The 20,268-nt window shown below is 45.6% G+C and overlaps 1 protein-coding gene across 1 annotated transcript; it reads left to right on the top strand.

Annotated features, from left to right (window-relative positions):
* The first annotated feature begins 1,499 nt into the window (after positions 1 to 1,499).
* Positions 1,500 to 9,650, top strand: LOC136655536 (acyl-coenzyme A amino acid N-acyltransferase 2-like). Its single transcript, XM_066632072.1, has 4 exons — positions 1,500 to 1,613; positions 2,561 to 3,049; positions 4,185 to 4,387; positions 5,514 to 9,650. The coding sequence occupies exons 2-4, from the start codon at positions 2,587 to 2,589 to the stop codon at positions 6,108 to 6,110; spliced, it is 1,263 nt and encodes a 420-aa protein (XP_066488169.1). The 5' UTR covers positions 1,500 to 1,613; positions 2,561 to 2,586; the 3' UTR covers positions 6,111 to 9,650.
* The last annotated feature ends 10,618 nt before the right edge of the window (positions 9,651 to 20,268 follow it).

Here is a 20,268-nt window from a genome sequence, read left to right as displayed (position 1 = left end):
TACAGCCAAACTGAGGGCTTATTCTTATCCCCAACCCCCAGGGGAAGGCAAACAGAGGTACTGTATTAAATTAATGGGGAAGAGGAAAAAATCTCTGTAGACAGGGTATTGACCTTACTTAAAATCTTCAAAGAATGCATGTGGGTTGGGAATGGGATGTGTGAGGGGAAACTAGACCATGGGTGTCAAACATAAGGCCCGGGGGGGGGGGCTGGATGCGGCCTGCAGAAGCTTTTTATCCTTGGGCTCTCAGCTGCTGAGCAATGCTGAAATGTCACTTCTGACTGGGTGGCTCACATGATAATTAGGCTCTCCCATATCTAGAAATATGATCAAGATTTATGTATTTTCTGTCATTTGCAGTGAATGAGTTCCTAAGTGAGAAGAAAGTGTTTATTTCTGGTTATCACCTGTTTAATGACAACACTTCCTGCCTAATGACTTCAGGCCATCAGCAGGCATCATGAATGCTATTCAGCTCACTGTATGAAAAAGTTTGACACCCCTGAACTAGAATTGTCCCTTTCAATTGCTGGAATGAGATGGGAGAGTAGGTGAGGTGCTGAGGGATGCACAGTAAAGGCTGCCTTCTACAAAATCCACTCCTCCTACCTCTTGTGATTCTTTCATGAATTCTTTCATGATTCTTTCATGATTCTTGTGATTCTTTCATGATCAAGGAACAGTGGAAATACACGGGAGGAAATTTCCTTGGCAGGAAATATATGAGCAGGAGAGCCCAAGATGTCCAATGTAGGAGCTTTTATGTAAGAAGGCACTTGGCTGGCATGGGGAGGGTTCATCACCCTTCATCCCTGTGTCCCTTTTGCTGTTAAAATTGGACCTCCACCCCCTTCTTCACATTTGGAGCCATTTTGCATTTAAACATGCATTTGCCTCTGGATTCAGACTGGAAAACATCTCACCTGTATATCTGGTTGATTATGCAACCACCAAACCTGCATTTGCAGACCTGCTTGGAGGTGGAAGCAGTAGCTAGAATGTCCTCTGTGCCTGCTTTGCTGTTCTGAAGGCGCTCTAAACTGTCCAAATGAAGACTGTGTCAACAGAGAGTACTTGGAGTGGTGACTTGAATCCGCACCATGATTGGATCCCACCTTTTGGGTTGGATGCAGGGGAAGCCAGGCATGTGTTTGAACCCCTTTTTTGCCCCACCCACAAGTGTACACATTTGGTCCCTGTTGCGTAGATGCAACGTGGGGGGGGGGGGATGGCTTGACCAGACTTCATATCAAAATATAGTTTTCAAAGGATGCTCTGAAACCCCATTTGGAGGGTCTGTCTTACAAATCGATCCAGACTCTTCTGACTTTGAAAAAAATGAAATGAAACAGGAAAGCCAGCAGGTGAAGGAGGAGCAGCAGGAGCCTCTCCGCCGCACCCCGCCCCAAGCGGAGGGCAGGAGGTGAGTGGGAAGGGGCTGGCCTTGGCCGCGTCCCAGAGCTGCAGCTCCAGCTCCAGCCGGCGATCGAGGACTCTGCAGGGCGCGGGGGACAGCGGCTGCTCTGCTCTGCGCGCTCTGCTCGGCCTTTGACGCTTTCGGAGGCTCCCGGCCAGCGAGAGGCCACTTTGCCGAACTTCGCTACCACCAGGTGAGCCACCCAGAGCCTCCCGGTCTCCGAGCAGGTGGCCGGGCGCGATCCCTTCAGTCCCCGCCAGAGGCTCGCTCGTCCACCCCCACCGCAGTCTCCCTGGCCCAGCAGAAGTTCTGCAAGGAGCGAGAGACGCGCGAGGCAGGGCGAGGGCCGTGGGAGCGCAAGTGCCAACAGGCTGCCTGCTGGAGAGACGAGCCGCCGCTCTGCAGCGGGGAAGGGTGAACTCTGTCCCTCCTGCAGGCCGCCAGGCAGCAAACCGCCCGGCCTCCCAGAGGCTCTCCCAAAAGGAGCTCCGGAGAGGCTGCTCTTCCCCTCTGCAAGGGGGTGCAGAAACCTCCTGGCGCAGAGAGACTGGCTGCACCTGCTCTGTTGCAAGCAACCGAGCCTCAGGTATGGCGCAAGGAGGGGGTGTGCCACCCCCCTCAGGCTGAGAGCCCAATCCTAGGCAGGTCTACTCAGAAGTCAGTCACTTTATGGAGGAAGTGGGGCTTCCTCCCAGGTGAGTGCAGATAGGATTGCAGCCCCAGTGAGCCGCTTGCTATACAATCAATCACACACACACCCCCCCATGGATGTGCCACGGCTGGGGAGGCAGGTGAGGCAGAGCCTCCCCACAGGAGTCCTTTGAAAAGTGCCACCACTGTGTGAGGCTTCCAAGCACCCACAGCCTACACACAGTCCCTGACACACACACACACACACACACACACACACACACACACACACACACACACACACACACACCCATATTAGTACACTACAGTACTATAGTGCTTCCTTGGCGTGAGACAAGTCATTTTGTATGGGGAGTGGGAAACGCTCATGATGGCGTCAGCCATCATCCTTCCCTCCTGATGGTTTTAACAAATGAAAAAGGTCAGACCCTCTGCTACCTCTCACACGTTATCACTGATGTGTTTTACTGCAAACTTTCCCTCTCACAGGTCTCACCAAGGGCTGACTGCCTGCCATGGTCCAGTTGATGGTCACCCCTGAAAGCTCACTGGCCGACGTGCCAGTGTGGATCCAGGCCTCTGGCTTGACTCCTTTCCAGCAAGTGACCCTGTACTTATCGCTGACGGATGAAAAGGGAGTGAAGTTTGAATCCAGAGCCTTCTACCATGCAAACAAGGCTGGGGTAGTGGATGTAAAGGAGGCATGTGCTCTGGGGGGCGACTATTCCGGTGTGTGGCCCATGGGCCTCTTCTGTACAATGAAGCCAGATAAGATGTTCCACAGACTGATGAAACTTGATGTGATGGGCAGCCCCTTTCGTGTTCAAATCAACCTGTTTGACTCTTTTGTGCTTCTACCTTCATCCAAGATAGTCCCACTGGCTACTTGCACTGTGGAGAGGTGGTATGCAGCCCCTGGACTGAAACGTTTCCCTATCAAGGAGGGCCGAGTTCGAGGGGCCCTTTTCTTGCCTCCTGGTACGAAAACCGAACCTGTTTTTTCATCCCTTCCCTCCCTGCTCCAGTGTCTTTCCCAAAACAGAAAAATTTCTTTGAATGTTCTTGTATCTCTCAGTACTATGGCATTGTTGAAGCCAAGTGGGCATGATCAGTGATAAGGGATAGGTGATTAGTGCCTGGATGGGAGTCCTCTATAAGCCACTCTGACAAACAGGATGCTTCCTCCAGTTCCTGGCTTCTTTACTGCTTTTTCCTTTCTCTCACAGGCGGAGAAGTGTATTCTTTTCCCAGTTCTTTCCAAACCTGGTAATTCTTTCCTTCATTGTGGTGCACACAATTATTGCATACACCCCTCCTTAAAAGACTGGGGTCAGTCTGTCAGTTACACCCATTGCATTCTGCCCTACATTCCTGCAGTAGCTGTGACAGTGACCTGCTGAAATGCACTTAGCCAGTCCTTTGCTTGCCTAAAACCAAGTCATAACACCATAGTTTCCCTCCACTCTCTCTTTCCAAGATACTATGTGAAACCTAGTCAAACAACCTAGTTTGAAACTTACTCAGACAACCCACTGAAAGTACAGTATGCTGCTTTAACTGACAGCCTGGATCATACTAATTGAAATAGGACTTATGAGACAGCAAGAATGTTTATTGATTCTCACCATTGGGAAGAACTTGTGATCCCCAGCTTCCTGGGTGACCTTGAGCCAGTCACTATCTCTCAGCTTCACCTACCTCACAGGGTTGTACTGAGGACAGGAGGAGAGGAACTATGTACACCACCCTGAGCTCCTTGGAGGGATATAAAAATGTGGAATAAAATAATAATCCGGTATTGAGTTCTGTATTTATATGTGGTGTTCAGCACCTTGTGAGGCAGTGACACTATTTGGTTCACTTTGCAACCAATTTGCAACTTAACCCATATTTACCACCACATAGCTGTTGAAAGTAGGTTTTGCAGCAGCCCTATATATAGAAGGGGTTAAGAGCACCCAAAAGAGTTTAGACAGACAGACAATAAAAATTGTTTTTTTTTAAATATAAATACTTCTGGTGCCTTATATTATTAGTTTTATGATCTCTGTGGGAATCTTGAAGAAGAGTAAAACTGTGTTATGCACTTCACTCATGCCTTCTCTCTTTGTAGGCCCTGGGCCTTTTCCAGGGGTGATTGACATGTTTGGTGGCTCTGGAGGTCTCATTGAATTCCGAGCTGGCCTACTGGCTAGTAAAGGCTTTGCTGTTCTTGCTCTGGCTTTCTTTGCATACGATGACCTGCCTCAGTTCCTGACAGAAATAGACCTAGAGTATTTTGAGGAAGCAACCAAACTGCTCTTAAACCATCCTATGGTAAGTTTGAGAAGGTATGTCTTCTGCATGTTTACAAATACAATTCTGTTCCATAATAATACCTGCTCAGTAGCAGGAGTTTAATCCTCGTGTTTCACCCAAAAGCTTTCCCTTGCTGGTGTCATGGCACTGTCTACTAAAGAGAAAGACCGTGGGTCCCTTAAAAAAGCAATATTAAAGTAATATGCACAGTTTTGCTTCAGTTTGACTAAGTGTCATTTTATTTTTATTTGAAATAACACTCCAAGCTCTGAGCCCTGGCAAGGCTCACTTGCCATGGTAGTGAGATAGAAAGGCTGCAGTCGTGGCCCAAGCATCATGGTACCCAACTGTGATGTCACCACCTGATGGGGTTTGGAGAGGCAGCAGGCAGCAGCTGTTGGCATTTGACCAGATGTGAAGGGTTGGGCTGGAGCAACCAGCTCATAAAGAAGGTACAGGAAATAGGGGAGGAGGTGGATGAAGAAGAAGAGGAGACTCAAAAGGAAGGAAGGAGAGAATGAGAGCCCAAGAGGGGGAGAGGAAGCCATGGGAGAGGGGGAAGGGAGGACCAAGCCAAGACCACCAGGAATGGAAACAAGGGCCAAGCAAATGGAGATGAGCAGGGGCAGAAGGAAAAGACAGGGAAGGAAGCAGGAGGGAGAGCAGAGTGACCAAGGGTAGGCAAGGGGCAGAAAGAGATGCCCAGATCTCTGTGGCTGAATGGGCACTTGCCTGTTGCCCCATAACTGGGAGGACCTGGTCATCAGGGACCCCTCCATGCTCTTTCAGCAATGGTTGGCTTGGTGTCTTTATTAGCCCCACAGGCCTCTGCCCTACAGGGCACAGAGCCCCCACTTAGTTTGGACCTCTTAGGATTATGATCACAGATTAAGCAACGTACCAGGACTGAACTGACATTGCAGGGGTTGTCAGAGCATCCTGCCTGCATGTCAGACCTGCTTCTCCCTGCTTTGTAACTCTTTCAGTGCAGAATTACCCACCTGGAGGAACAAGAAGGAGACCCCCATGATAACAAAGCTGCAATCTCTCAACCCCTGCAAACTGGAGGGTTGTCATAAACTATTCACTCTCAGCCTTATGTACAAACATAGCTATTTTAATTTTGTGGGATCTTTCTCCCCAGGTAAGGGGCCCAGGACTTGGAGTCATTGGACTATCCAAAGGAGCAGAGATTGCACTAGCTATGTGTACGTTCTTAGAGCAAATAGTGGCTGTTGTCTGCATCAATGGTACCACAGCTATGACCGGCGTGCCACTCTACTTTCGGGATATCTATATCCCTGCTGTTCCCTACTCTGGAGAGAAGCTTCTTGTCACTGACACGGGAGCGCTAACCAATTATCATGTCATGGGAGATCCTCGAGAAGAAAAACATCAAGCTAGCCTCATCCCTTTGGAGAAGGCCTCAGGACATGTGCTCTTTGTGATAGGAGAAGATGATCGAAGTATCCACAGCAAGTTGTTTGCCGAGGTGTCCTTAGCCAGAGCAAAGAAGTATGGGAAAAATAACTGTACCTTGCTGCTTTATCCAGGAGCTGGGCACCTAATAGAACCCCCTGGATCTCCATTGAGCAACATCACTCTAATCCGGGGTGCTCCCAAACCTATACGATGGGGGGGCAAACCAGAGCCCCATGCCAAAGCTCAAGAGCATTCCTGGAAGGAGATTGAGAAATTCTTTAAGCTTCATCTTGGTCCAGCTGGAAAGAGCAATTTGTAATAGAAAGAGAAAAGATGGGGTACACACTGAGAAGTTGGCTTTCTATTAAGAGTTGGACAGAGCCATGGAACACTGGAAACTACTTTCCAATCCCTTAATCTGTTTTATGCTTCTGTTTGGTGGCTTTGTGTCTCTCTGTGAGGCAACCACCTAACTTTAAAATAGGGGCAATAAGGTCTTCCCCCACTAATTTCAATTTCTGCTAGCCTAGCACTTGCTAGTTTAATATGAAAAATAAGATGGGTCACTACTACAAAACACGGAGATGATTGGCCCTAGTAAAGGGAGTTTGTTTCTTAGTATAGATTGGTTAAATTAAGTTGGGTGCAAGTTTGGATCTTGCTATTGCTGCACTTAAATCAGGCTGCATTTGTCCATACTGGTTGGCCTTTTCCCAAGAAGATTAATATTTCTGGTCCAGCTAGAACATAAGAACTGCCCCACTGGATAAGGCCATAGGCCCATCTAGTCCAGCTTCCTGTATCTCACAGCGGCCCACCAAATGCTCCAGGGAGCACACCTGATAACAAGAGACCTGCATCCTGGTGCCCTCCCTTGCATCTGACGTAGCCCATTTCTAAAATCAGGAGGTTGCACATACACATCATGGCTTGTAACCCATAATGGATTTTTCATCCAGAAACTTGTCCAATTCCCTTTTAAAGGCATCCAGCCCAGGTGTCATCACCACATCCTGTGGCAAGGAGTTCCACAGACCAACCACACGCTGAGTAAAGAAATATTTTCTTTTATCTGTCCTAACTCTCCCAACACTCAATTTTAGTGGATGTCCCCTGGTTCTGGTGTTATGTGAGAGTGTAGAGAGCATCTCTCTATCCACTCTGTCCATTCCCTGCATAATTTTGTATGTCTCAATCATGTCCCCCCTCAGGCATCTCTTTTCTAGGCTGAAGAGGCCCAAACGCCGTAGCTTTTCCTCATAAGGAGGGTACCCCAGCCCAGCAATCATCTTAGTCGCTCTCTTTTGCACCTTTTCCATTTCCACTGTGTTCTTTTTGAGATGCGGCGACCAGAACTGGACACAATACTCCAGGTGTGGCCTTACCATAGATTTGTGCAACGGCATTATAATATTAGCTGTTTTGTTCTCAGTACCTTTTCTAATGATCCCCAGCATAGAATTGGCCTTCTTTACTGCCGACGCACATTGGGTCGACACTTTCATCGACTTGTCCACCACCACCCCAAGATCTCTCTCTTGATCTGTCACGGACAGCTCAGAACCCATTAGCCTATATGTGAAGTTTTGATTTTTTGCCCCAATGTGCATGACTTTACACTTACTTACATTGAAACGTATCTGCCATTTTGCTGCCCATTCTGCCAGTCTGGAGAGATCCTTCTGGAGCTCTTCACAATCACTTCTGGTCTTCACCACTTGGAAAAGTTTGGTGTCGTCTGCAAACTTAGCCACCTCACTGCTCAACCCTGTCTCCAGGTCATTTATGAAGAGGTTGAAGAGCACCGGTCCCAGGACAGATCCTTGGGGCACACCGCTTTTTAACTCTTTCCACTGTGAAAATTGCCCATTGACACCCACTCTCTGTTTCCTGGTCTTCAACCAGGTCTCAATCCAGGATTGGTCCTGCCCTCTAATTCACTGACTGTGGAGTTTTTTCAGTAGCCTTTGGTGAGGGACTGTGTTGAATGCCTTCTGAAAGTCCAGATATATAATGTCCATGGGTTCTCTTGCATCCACATGCCTGTTGATCTTTTCAAAGAATTCTAAAAGGTTCATGAGGCAAGATTTACCCTTACAGAAGCCATGCTGATTCTCCCTCAGCAAGGCCTGTTTGTCTATGTGTTTTGAGATTCTATCTTTGATGAAGCATTCCACCATCTTACCCCATATAGGCTGACCAGCCTATAGTTTCCCGGGTCCCTCTTCTTTCCCTTTTTAAAGATTGGCGTGACATTTGCTATCCTCCAATCCTCTGGCACTGTGGCCGTTTTGAGGGACAAGTTGCATATTTTAGTCAAGAGATCAGCAACTTTATTCTTCAATTCCTTAATAACTCTTGGGTGAATGCCATCAGGGCCCGGTGACTTATTGATCTTTAATTTATCAATGAGGTCTGAAACATCTTCTCTTTTAACCTCTATGGGTCTGTTCAGGCAGCGGTATCTGCCTGAGGTCTTCTGCCGTGAAGACAGATGCAAAGAACTCATTTAATTTCTCTGCCATCTCGAAGTCTCCTTTTATCTCCCCTTTTCCTCCCTCACCATCCAGAGGGCCAACCGCTTCTCTGGCGGGTTTCCTGCTTCTAACATATTTGAAGATGCTTTTATTATTCCCCTTAATGCTGCTGGCGATGTGTTCCTCATAGTTTCTCTTGCCCTCCCGTATCACCTTCTTACATTTCTTTTGCCACAGTTTATGTTCCTTTTTATTCTCCTCATTAGGGCAAGACTTCCATTTACGGAAGAAAGCTTCCTTGCCCTTTATGGCCTCTCTAACTTGGCTGGTTAGCCATGCGGGCACCCTCCTGGACTTAGTTGAGCCCTTCTTCCTTTGCGGTATATACTTCCACTGGGCCTCTTTTACTGTTGATTTGAGCAACCTCCATGCACTCTGAAGAGATTGGACTCTCCAATCAGTTGTGGTTTACTTTTTAAGGTACTTCAGTGAGGTTTATTTTATATTAAAGATATCATGATGATGTGGCTGTGTCATTTTATGTGCAGCCCTCAGCCCATGTGGAATCAGTTCATAGAAAAAACTCCCACATTATGGGACAGCATCTTGTTTCAACATGAAATGAAGTGCTTGGGCTGTGCCCAAGGGGGGTAGAACTGGCAAGGAGTCAGTATTGTTTGAATGTGTTGTGCAGAGCAATGAAGGAAGGCTGCTGAACTGCTGCAGATTGTCAGAAGACCGGAGAGCCAATTCAGACAATACCATCTGCCAGCCTCATCTACCATGTGATGATGGGCATGAACTCCTCCTACTGGCTTGCTATTCTGAACCATATAATTGGCATAGTGGTGGTGAAATATTCAGAGTGCCTCTCATCACACAGTTGAAATACTAAAGTGGCGTTACCACATCAGCGAAGGAGAAAGCATGTATAAATTGTGTTCATCCCATTTGACAGTCCATACACATATATATTTTGCCATTTGTACAAAAGAGTCCCAGTGAAGTTTGTCTTATCATATTACATGCAAATGAGCTTACAAAGCAGTTTCATAGAACTGGATGGTACCTTCAAGGTCATCTAGTCCAACCCTCTGCTTCAAGCAGGAAAATCATTTCCAGAGCATCTTTAAAAGTTGCCTGTCAAGCTTCTGCTTGAAGATGTTTGTGAGGGAGGACCCGCTTCCCTTAGTTATTGGTTCCATTGTCAAACTACTCTTACGAAATTTTTCCTGATACTCAACCAGAATCTCCTCTCCAGCAGCTTAAACCCAACAGATCTAGAATTTTGATGAAACAATTATGCCTTGAAACTTTCTAAGATGCAAAGTCCTTTCCTTTTTCATTTTAAATTTAATTTGCAGAAATTTTATAATTTGTATGGAAACAGAAAAATAAATGGCTTTGTTTAAGTATAGAACATGAAGGTTGCAATTCTGTACACACTCACCTGACAGTAATCCCCACTGAACACAGTGAGACTGACTTAAGAGTAGGCATGTATAGGATTACACTGTTAGCAATTGAAAAAGGGTCGAATCCTATCCCTTGCTAGTCCTTAGCATGCAGCACCACCAATGGAGCATGTGCTGTGTGGTGTGGGGGGAAGCAACCACACAGCCCAGGAGCGGTAATTAAAAATACTTTTTATTTACCTCTTTGTAGGCTGCCTGACTGTCAGTGGGTGTTCTTGGATCAGGGAGTTAGGGGAGGCAAAGGGAGTTAGTGTAGTTAGGGGAGGCAAAGCCTCACTTATCAAGCCTCAGACTCCCTTGCAACTTCATGTGCTCTACCTGCTTTCTGAGGGGTTGCAGGATCACAAGGGAGGCTGAGCTACTGCTAGAGCTGAGTTGCAGGAGCAAGAACTGGGCCTTTCCTGTCATTGTGCAACCCGTGAGAGGAGCACATGTGCAATGTGATTCCCTGTGATTGCACATGCGCTCAACCAGGTTCTGAGCAGTTACACTATCACTGGGGAGAGAGAGTTCTCATCTGCCACAGCTCTAGTCTCTTCCTGTATCTAGAGCTTTGGCAGCAAAAGCTCAGTGTAATTGTGCATGTGCTGGGTAAAAATAATGTGAAGTTTGGTGATCTGGAAGTTTGACAGTGACATCATACTTTCAGATCACTGAGCTCCACATGCAATGCCTCCCTGGCCTTGGACTTCACCACATGTCACTGCCTTGGATCTCTCAGTCTCTTCCTTTCGAGTCTTTCCAAACTCCTTCCTTCTACTACCTTCCTTTTTCTACTACTTTTCCTTCCTGCAGTTGCTGCAGAGGTTTAATCAACCTCATTATCACCACAAACTTCCCTTAGGACCACAGTTCCCAAACTGCACCATGGCACATTGGGAAGCTGCAGTGAACTCAGAGGGGCACCAAAAGATATTTAAAGGGAAACACAGCAAGGGGCATGGTGAAAACACTCTTAAAAGTGTAAGAGGGCAGAATAGGTAGCCAGAGAAAAGGAAATTCCAAGAGAGTTTTTTCTTTTCAAAAATGTGAAACCTTGTGAACAAAGACTGCAAGAAAGTAGAGAAGGGACACTGAGCCTTCGTGTGGGGCTTGCCGCCTGACACAAAGGCACTTCCCCATTGCGGGGCTACTTCCTTTACCTGGGGGAAGGGGACAAAAGTCCCCTTCTCCTGCGGTGCCACCTGCGGGTGTGCAAGATACGGCAGCAGTCGTTTTTGGCGCCACCACAGCCACGTGCCATGGCTGCTCAGGACTGGGCTCTCAGGGCCCAATCCTATCCAACTTTCCAGCACTGGTGCAGCTGCAATGCAGCCCAGAGGTAAGGGAACAAATGTTCCCATACCTTGAGGAGGCCTCCAAGACTGCCTCCCCAACACAGGAAGCAGTGCATACCCCATAAGCACAGCAGCACTGGCTCTGGAAAATTGGATAGGAATGGGCCCTCAGTCTCTCCAAGCTCCTTCTTTCTACACCCCACACCATTTTCCTTCCTCCACATGCTGCTTTTAACTCTGAGGGCATTGTTGCTACTGCTGTGCAGCACACTCACTGCAATCTAAGGCCCTGGTGTTAACCCCATGCTTCCCAAACCTGCCAGGGCAAGGGGCCACTGTTGACACCACACCTTATCTCCTTGAGGGATCTTGCGCATTCCATTACAGGATTGTGCTGTTTGTTAGTTTCACTGTCCATTCTGTCTGAAGTTGTTGTTCCATGTCCAAGAGCTAGGAGATACCTTATAATAAGTTATCATAGTTGTCATATAATGTTTCCAAACCCTTTTATATTGACATGCTTATGAATTTATAACAAAAGCAATGAAAGAAAAAGTAGCAGCATACAACTAGCAACCAAATCAAAGAACACCACCATACAAACATCAAAGTGAAAATAATTACAAGCAGACAAAGAGAATCAGGGAACACTTGTTCCAAAAACCAGATCTTTATTGTGTACTGAAACACCAGCAGAGAGGGAGACATACTTTGCAGGGTGGGGCATTCCACATCATGGGCGCAACCACTGAGAAGGTCCTCTCAAGCATAAACCAAACCTCAGAGGACAGTGCTACATACAACCAAGGGTTTCCCTCCCTGAACTTAAGGGACAGTTGGCTTCATATGGAGGGAGGGAGACCATTAAGTATCTTGGTCCTATGCCGTTTACAGTATTGGTGTTAAGATCACTTGTACCTTAAACTACTCCCAAAAATGAACTGGCAACCAATGCAGCCAACACAATAGCAGAATGATACAATGGTAAAATCTCATGCCTGCCAAAACTAATGCTGCTACATTTAGTACCAACTGAAAGTTTCAAAGCATCAGAGGGCAGCTTCCTCACAATGTGCACTGCAGTAGTTCTGTCGAGCTGAATAAGGCATGGGTCACTCTGGTCAGGTCTACTTAAGATAGAAATAGACACAGATGGTGCACCAGCCAAAGCTGGGCAAAATCACTCTGGGCTGCAGCCGTCACCAGAAGTCTAGGAGTACTCCAAAAGTGTGAGCCTAATAGGAATGTGCCCCTTGAGTGTGCAGGAGAATGTCTGTCTTGTCTGAATTTAATTTTATATTGTTCATCCCACATCCATTGTTTCACTGACTTCAGACAATCCTAGGCATGTCTACTCAGAAGTAAGTCTCATTGAATTCAATGGAACTTACTCACCAGTAAGTGTGTGTAGGACCCAATCCTATCCAACATTCCAGTGCTGATGCCATTAAACCAGTGGGCTGTGGGCCGCATCCTGTTGCGGTGGGGGCAGTCAAAGAGGCCTCCTCAAGGTAAGGGAACATTTGTTTTCTCAAGGCATAGCAGCTGCATTGGCGCTTGAAAGTTGTATAAGATTGGGCCCTTAGAGCTCAATCCTATGCATGCCTACTCAGAAGTAAGCTCCATCATCATCAGTGGGGCTTACTCCCAGGAAAGTGTATTTAGGATTGTAGCCTTAGGGCCCAATCCTATCCAAATTTCCAGTGCCTGTGCAACCATGCCAATGAGGCATGAGCTGCATGCAGTGGCGGGGAGACAGTCACAGAGACCTCCTCAAGGTATGGGAACATTTGTTCCCTTACCTTGGGGCTGCATTGCAGCTGCACTGCTGCTCGAAATCAAACTATAAGGTCCAAGGGAAGCATTACTGTACTGTACTGTATTCTAGGAAAACAGTAAAATGGGTGTCCCAGAATAAGAGGGCTTTGCCAAACATTTTCCTGGAAGAATTCCTATGCTTGTAACATCCATGTTAACCCATTTTTACCCAGCTCACAGGTGTACACATTTGTGGCCCAATCCTATCCAATTTTCCAGTGCCAGTGCAGCTTTGCCAATGGGGCATGCACTGCATCTTGTAGTGGGGCAGCAGTCACAGAGGCCTTCTTAAGGTATGGGAACATTTGTTCCCTGCACCAGGGCTGGAAAATTGGATAGGATTGGGCCCTTGGTCCCTGTTGCGTATATGCAACGTTGGGCAGAAATGGCTTTAACAGGAAGATGTTTAGAAGAACTTTTTTCCAGCATGCAATGATTGCAAAAGGTTTTCCCCAATAATTTTCTGCATGTTTTACAGTCCCTTATAAGACAACAGGAGCCCTGCCAGGAAAAACAGCTTGCAACCCTAAAGTGAAGCACAAGAAAAGAGATCAAGAGAAAGGAATTATTGAGTGGAAGAAGGGAAACAATATAAGAAGAGCAATGAGGTGGACATAAATGGGAGATAGAAAAATTGGTTCTGTGCAAGTTTTCTCAAAAGTAAGTCCTGTTGAACTCAGTTGCATTGACTCCCAAGTAAATCTGCAAAAATTGCAAAGCTGATGAGAACACACTTCAGGTCTTATACTATCCCTTAGTAACTGTAGCAAAAAAGGGGAAGGGAAATAAATGGTAGAGATGACAGTTGGGGTGGATAGTACAGTAGTTACATTTCTTTTAAGACACAATGTTGTACCTTTTTTTTATAATGCTTTATTTATTTATTACAGATACAGGTAAGGAAAATTGGATAGACTTAGGGCTAGGACTACATAGGTTACACACAAGGGTGGTGGCCATCGATTACAACAAACATTAATCCAAACGAAATTAATAATCAATACAAAAATTATCATATTCATTAACCCAACTGGTTAATACTTTAACATTCCATATTTTTCCTCTAACCACGGGGATTTAAATAGCCTGCCTATGTAAACCGCCTTGAATAAAATCTGAGGAGAAATCTGACGACCAAGAAAGGCGGTATATAAATACCTGTATAATAATAATAATAATAATAATAATAATAATAATAATAATAATAATAATAATCTATCCCATCATAAAAACACTTCAGACTTTTACTTATACACTCTTCTTACCACTAAACTAGTCTCTAAAATAAAATCTTTCTTATCTAATTCTTAATTTCTAATATCACACCTAAAAAAGAAGTCTCCGATTACAATGGTATTACCCCCTTCAATATCTCTTATAACATATTATACATCATTTTCCATAACTATTCAGTCAAAAAAGGCTTCAAATTTTTACTTATAGACTCTTCTTACCACTAAACTAATCTCTAAAATACAATCTCTTATCTGATTCTTAATTTCTAATATCACATCTAAAAACAAATATCTCCAATTACAATGGTATTATACTTTGCTTATCCACCACATATTTATTAACCCAAAATACAGGTTTAATATTTTCTCCAAAATAAATTGACATCTATAATTTATTTTATTTACCTTCTCTTTTATAAAATAACCCTTTTATTTATCTTAATACCACTTTAGTTTACACAATACTTTACCCATCACAAAATCCACCAACAAGGCCTGGCTTTCACGATCATCTTTTAGATTTTCAAAAGCCATTTTTATCAACACCAACTCCAACCACTTCCTGCAGGGCTACTTTCTAATTTTGTATCCAGGGCTACTTTCCAAATTTTTATATCCAAAAAAAGTCAATCAAATCCACACAGTCATAGGTTAGTATGCCTTTAAATGACCAAAAGAAGAAGAAAAAATTTGGAACATACCAAGATCCAGGTCTACAGAGCTTTCGTCCTGAGTACACTTCTGTACTGCAGCGAGTCATGGACTCTTCGCTCACAACAGGAGAGGAAACTGAACGCTTTCCACATGCGCTGCCTCCGACGCATTCTCGGCATCACCTGGCAGGACAAAGTTCCAAACAACACAGTCCTGGAACGTGCTGGAATTCCTAGCATGTATGCACTGCTGAAACAGAGACGCCTGCGTTGGCTCAGTCATGTCGTGAGAATGGATGATGGCCGGATCCCAAAGGATCTCCTCTATGGAGAACTCGTGCAAGGAAAGCGCCCTACAGGTAGACCACAGCTGCGATACAAGGACATCTGCAAGAGGGATCTGAAGGCCTTAGGAGTGGACCTCAACAAGTGGGAATCCCTGGCCTCTGAGTGGCCCACTTGGAGGCAGGCTGTGCAGCATGGCCTCTTCCAGTTTGAAGAGACACTTGGCCAACAGACTCAGGCAAAGAAGGAAGGCCCATAGCCAGGGAGACAGACCAGGGTCAGACTGCACTTGCTCCCATTGTGGAAGGGATTGTCACTCCCGAATTGGCCTTTTCAGCCACACTAGACGATGTTCCAAAACCACCTTTCAGAGCGCGATACCATAGTCTCTCGAGACTGAAGGTTGCCAACAACTAAATATCCAAAAAAAGTCAATCAAATCCACACAGTCAAATTAGGTTAGTATGCCTTTAAATGACCAAAAGAAGAAGAAAAAATTCAAGCCTGAAGTAGCAGTGTCCAGGCTTAAATAAAGGCTTTTTGCTGGGAAAATGAAAGTAGACTTTATTTCCTTCGTTAAAGATTACTTATTTATTTCTTTTTGGTACATACCATTAAAAAAATATATAATCTTGTACTTACTCCAGCAGGGGAAATACCAATTCACCTATTCCCCCCGCCCCCGTGGCTAACGGCCAGCCGGCCAGCGTGAATAATCTTGAATTATCTCCTCCTCCTCCAGACTTCTTACTTACAGTTCTCAGTAAAACTTTTTAAGGAGCCAAGTTCACTCACCCTTAATAGCTTTTTTGGCTGCGATGTTGTTGTATCTAGGCCATGGGAGGATGGATTCTCAGCTTTCCGAGCTTACATAAGAACAGCCCCACTGGATCAGGCCATAGGCCCATCTAGTCCAGCTTCCTGTATCTCACAGCGGCCCACCAAATGCCCCAGGGAGCACACCAGATAACAAGAGACCTCATCCTGGTGCTCTCCCCTACATCTGGCATTCTGACTTAACCCATTTCTAAAATCAGGAGGTTGCGCATACACATCATGGCTTGTACCCCGTAATGGATTTTTCCTCCAGAAACTTGTCCAATCCAGCTTCTCCAAGATGGCGCCCGGGATAGATATGATTCAGCACAGAGCAAAACAGAGAGAAATCCTTGAAATTGCCTGTTTCTAAGGACCCCCCCCCCCCATGCTCTCAGTTCTTCGTACCGTCTTCCTGGCACTGAAGCGTGCCTTAGTTGTTTAGGCACATGAAAACACATCTATTTCGCAGTCTCTTCTGGAGCCCCCAAAGTTCACTGCAACTTTGCTGAGAGTTCGCTCCGCCCCCCCCCCACTGTTGTACTTTTGACCTGATCCCTTGCAAGGTTCTAACCCCCACCTCCCAGGTGCAGAGACAGCTCACTAATTTCTCACTTCAGTCATCTGACATCTACTAGCCCTATAAAGCCACAGCCCTCTAGTTTAGCTGTAATGGCCAGTGGCCACTTAGTAGTGTTTCTGGGCTAGTTATGGGGCTGGTTTGGCAAGACCTTGGGAGTTTCGTGGCCTTGGTAATTCTTGGATTGTGTAATGGGCAAGGTGATTTCTGGAGAGTTGGCTCCTTGGCCCTGCAGCACCAGTATAACTGTGGAGAGCATGGCATGCAGCTGCTTGTGTTTCCAAGCCGTGGTTATGATGTCCACTTTAAAGTTGTGGGTAAGGAAAATCTTCTCTCTCCTAGTAGGAGGAGTAAGTTCTCTAGTAAGAACTAGTTAGCTATCTTGCACAAATTGTTGTGTCTATCCTTGTACTCTACTGTAGTCTAGAGAATGCTGGAGCTCTTAGAGCTTACATATTGGCAATCAATGACTCATAACTCTAGGCCAGCTATTTTCAACCACTGGTGTGGTGTGAATGGTCTGCAGGTGTGCTGTGGGAGTTTTGGGAAGGGTCATTTATTAGTAGGGCCATTGGGGGATATGAACCCCCCACCAACACATGGTGTACCTTGTCAATTGTCAAAAAACAGATGGTGTGCCTTGACAATTTTAATTCCTTGTCAGTGTGCAGTGAGATGAAAAAGGTTGAAAATTACAGCTCTAGGCTGTTGCCTCAGACTGAAGCAAGGGTTGGGACAAAACTAAAAGCTTTTAGCATAACAACAAAGCTTGCTTTTGGACTCTAACTTAGTGACACCTGAGAAGTCTCTCCAACATTCTAAAAATTCTGTAGTAGTCTTTTTTTGTTCCCAGAGGTTTCCTGCTTTTAAAAGGAAGGGCTGGCTAATCCATGAGGGTCACTGTCTTGGGCAACAGATTAGTGGTGGTTACTTACCTTTGTCCATCCCTTCTCTTCCAGGCTAGGGAGATGGAAGTAGAAGAGGGAGCATGGAGGAGGGGGGTGGCTAGAGCATCTCTGATACTGATCACTCACTATCTTCTTATTCCCTTCAAGTTGTGGAGGGCTTCTGTGTTTACATCTAAAGCAGCAGTTTTCAACCTCTCTAATCTTGTGGCACACTGACAAGTGGCTCAAACTCTCAAGGCACACCATCAGTTTTAAAGGATGTAGTTTATCATTTTAAAAAACAAGCATTAAGCTATCAAAATGACAGGCAAAAATGTATTGGTTCAAGTTTACACAAAATAATGCACCTTCTCTAAACAGCTGACTGGCACTGGTTCTGCCCTTCCTCAAACTCCCCTAATGGCCCTACTAAGAATGTTCCTCCACCAGACTCCTATTAGAAGCACTCCTACGTGCCATGGCCTGTGGTTGAAAATTGCTGACCTAAAGTGAGCACAAGAAATGCTCATAGCTGCAAAGCCAGGCTGTGTAGGGAGAGGAGAGTCTGTCTAGTTAGCCTTAAAAATAACGAGGGGAAACTCTAAGTTTAGGACAGGTGGGCCAACTTTCAACTGTAGGGCTTCTGGTTCTTTAACAGTTGTATAGAAGAGGGAATTTCAGCAGCTGCAGTTTGTCATCTCAGAGATGACAAGCTGCACCTGCTGAAACTCTCTCCCCTGTACAATTGTTAAAAGTCCAGAATCCCTAAAGTTGAAAGTTTGCTCACCCCTGAGTTAGGAACTGAAAACCAGCACACTTGGTATTAGGACTCCCAGTTTCTCAAGTCTAATTTTGTTGTACTTGAACAGGTCCTAGGCACATATTTTTAAGAAAGTCCTGTCAAGGTCAAATTAAGACTGCATAGCAGTCTAATGTCCAACAGTGCTACCCTATGCATGTCTACTTGGAAGTAAGTCCCATTGTAATCAATGGGGCTTACTCCCAGAAAAGCATATATAGCAGTGATTTTTAACCTTTTCTTGTCTCACAGCACACTGATGGTGTGCCTTGGCAAGTTTAGTAACTTTTCAGTTTTTTTACAATTGACAAGGTGCACCATGCTGTTGATGGGGGGCTCACACTGGACCTACTAACAAATGACCCTCCCCCAAACTGTCACTGCACACCTGAAGACCATTTGCACCTGAAGACCATGAAAATGGCTGATATATAGGATTGCAATCTAAGGTTGTGGTTGTTGCTTTCTCTGCCTTGAGAGCACTTGCTGAAATAAATACAAAACTAATTGGAAGTTGGAATCTGTGACTATATCTACTACTGTTGGATATCCAACCCTAGCTTGACTTCTGGCCTTCAGAGTTAAAACTGTCTTTGCTCTTGTATGTTGGTAACTATTGATCTATGAGCCTTTTGAGGAATTTGGATGCAAGACCTGGTACATATAGTTGCAGAGCCACATGGCCCTGCCAGGTTTCTTCATCCTTTGGGTGAGAATAGAGTTCTTATATCTCCCTAACTATTGCTGCATTCGCTCTAATCAACAGATGAGTTTGGGACAGCCTTTGAAGTTACAAACTGTTCCATTTGCCGTCACTGGGTCACATCAAATGATGGGGTTGTCACCTTCTCTGCTGGCTACGATGGCTGCCATGTACTAAAGAAGGTGAGGTTCTCTAGCTACTTGTACTGGGCCCCATACTACCTAGTCGCATTACAGTTTTGAACTCCTACAAACCCTAGTATGCTATCCTAGCCAGTCCAAGGGAAAACTTGGGTATCAGTTGGATGGTTAGGCTAACTACTCTTACGGGTTCCTGTTCTTCCCCATCTAATACTGAACAGCAGTACATATGGCACATAAAGACACTGGAGGCTGTAGGGGACTATGCTGACTAGAAGTTTTGTGATAAATTTTTCAGTGCAGGAGCTCTTCATGATGCTGCAGGAAGATAACGCAACAATAAACCAAATTTCAAACACTTCGCTACCTAGGAAAGGGGGCCTAGCGGTGAATATACGAGTTTTCTCTAGTTACAAGCACATTTCAGCATAGAATCCTTGCTACCATTCATGGAACACAAATGATCTCCTCTGAAAAAGGCTGGCTGGCATGCTAGGGCCCAGGATTGGGGGAGAAGAAATGGGACATCCTGTTTCCAGCTTCACTTCTTTCTTCCAGTTCTTATTCTGCTGCCTGTACTCCCTTGAAAAGAGGGTGGGAATGGGAACTATCCCAAAAGACAGAGCAGCCACTTCACTCTGTTTCTGTCCTGACCAGTAGTTTTTCACTGAAACAGGAGGAAGAGGATGGCACCTGCTTGACTGGAAAGGGTGATGTTAAGGTGGCTGCAAATGAGTGGACCACCTGATCATGTCATGGCTTCTGGGAGAGTTTGGGGGGGGGCGGTACTGCTGTGCCCTACTTGGTCTCTATTGCCAATAGTACTAGTACTGAGAAAGGGAAAAGCTGTGCTCAAAATGTCTGCAAGCATAGTGCTGGGTACTAGAGAAGGGTCTGAGAGAAAGCTTATGTTAACCAGTTTACTGATAGCCTAGGACAGGGGTCTCCAAACCCTGGCCCATGGGCCAGATGCAGCCCACGGCAAGCCTCTATCTGGCCCACGACAAGCCTTTTGTCTCCTGAAAGCCTCTGGCGCACTTGGCCAAACATGCCTGGAACTATGCTCTGGTTGCATCTGGAGGGTGTTCAAGGGCCAGAGAGGCTGAATGAATGAGCCCATTCATTCATTTATTCACACATCTAAGTTCCATCTCTTATTTAAATAAATTTTATATTTAAATTTTTTTTCCGGCCCTCAGCACCATGCCAGATATTTGATGTGGCCCTCTGGCCAAAAGGTTTGGAGACCCCTGGCTTAGGACATCAAAACTCTTCTGCCAAAGAAACATGGCCATGTAGTAGGCTTTGGAGAAGCACATGTAGGTGTACCCT

Source organism: Tiliqua scincoides, chromosome 1, assembly GCF_035046505.1.
Source record: "Tiliqua scincoides isolate rTilSci1 chromosome 1, rTilSci1.hap2, whole genome shotgun sequence".
NCBI lineage: Eukaryota > Metazoa > Chordata > Lepidosauria > Squamata > Scincidae > Tiliqua > Tiliqua scincoides.
This window is presented reverse-complemented; position numbering and strand designations above follow the sequence as displayed.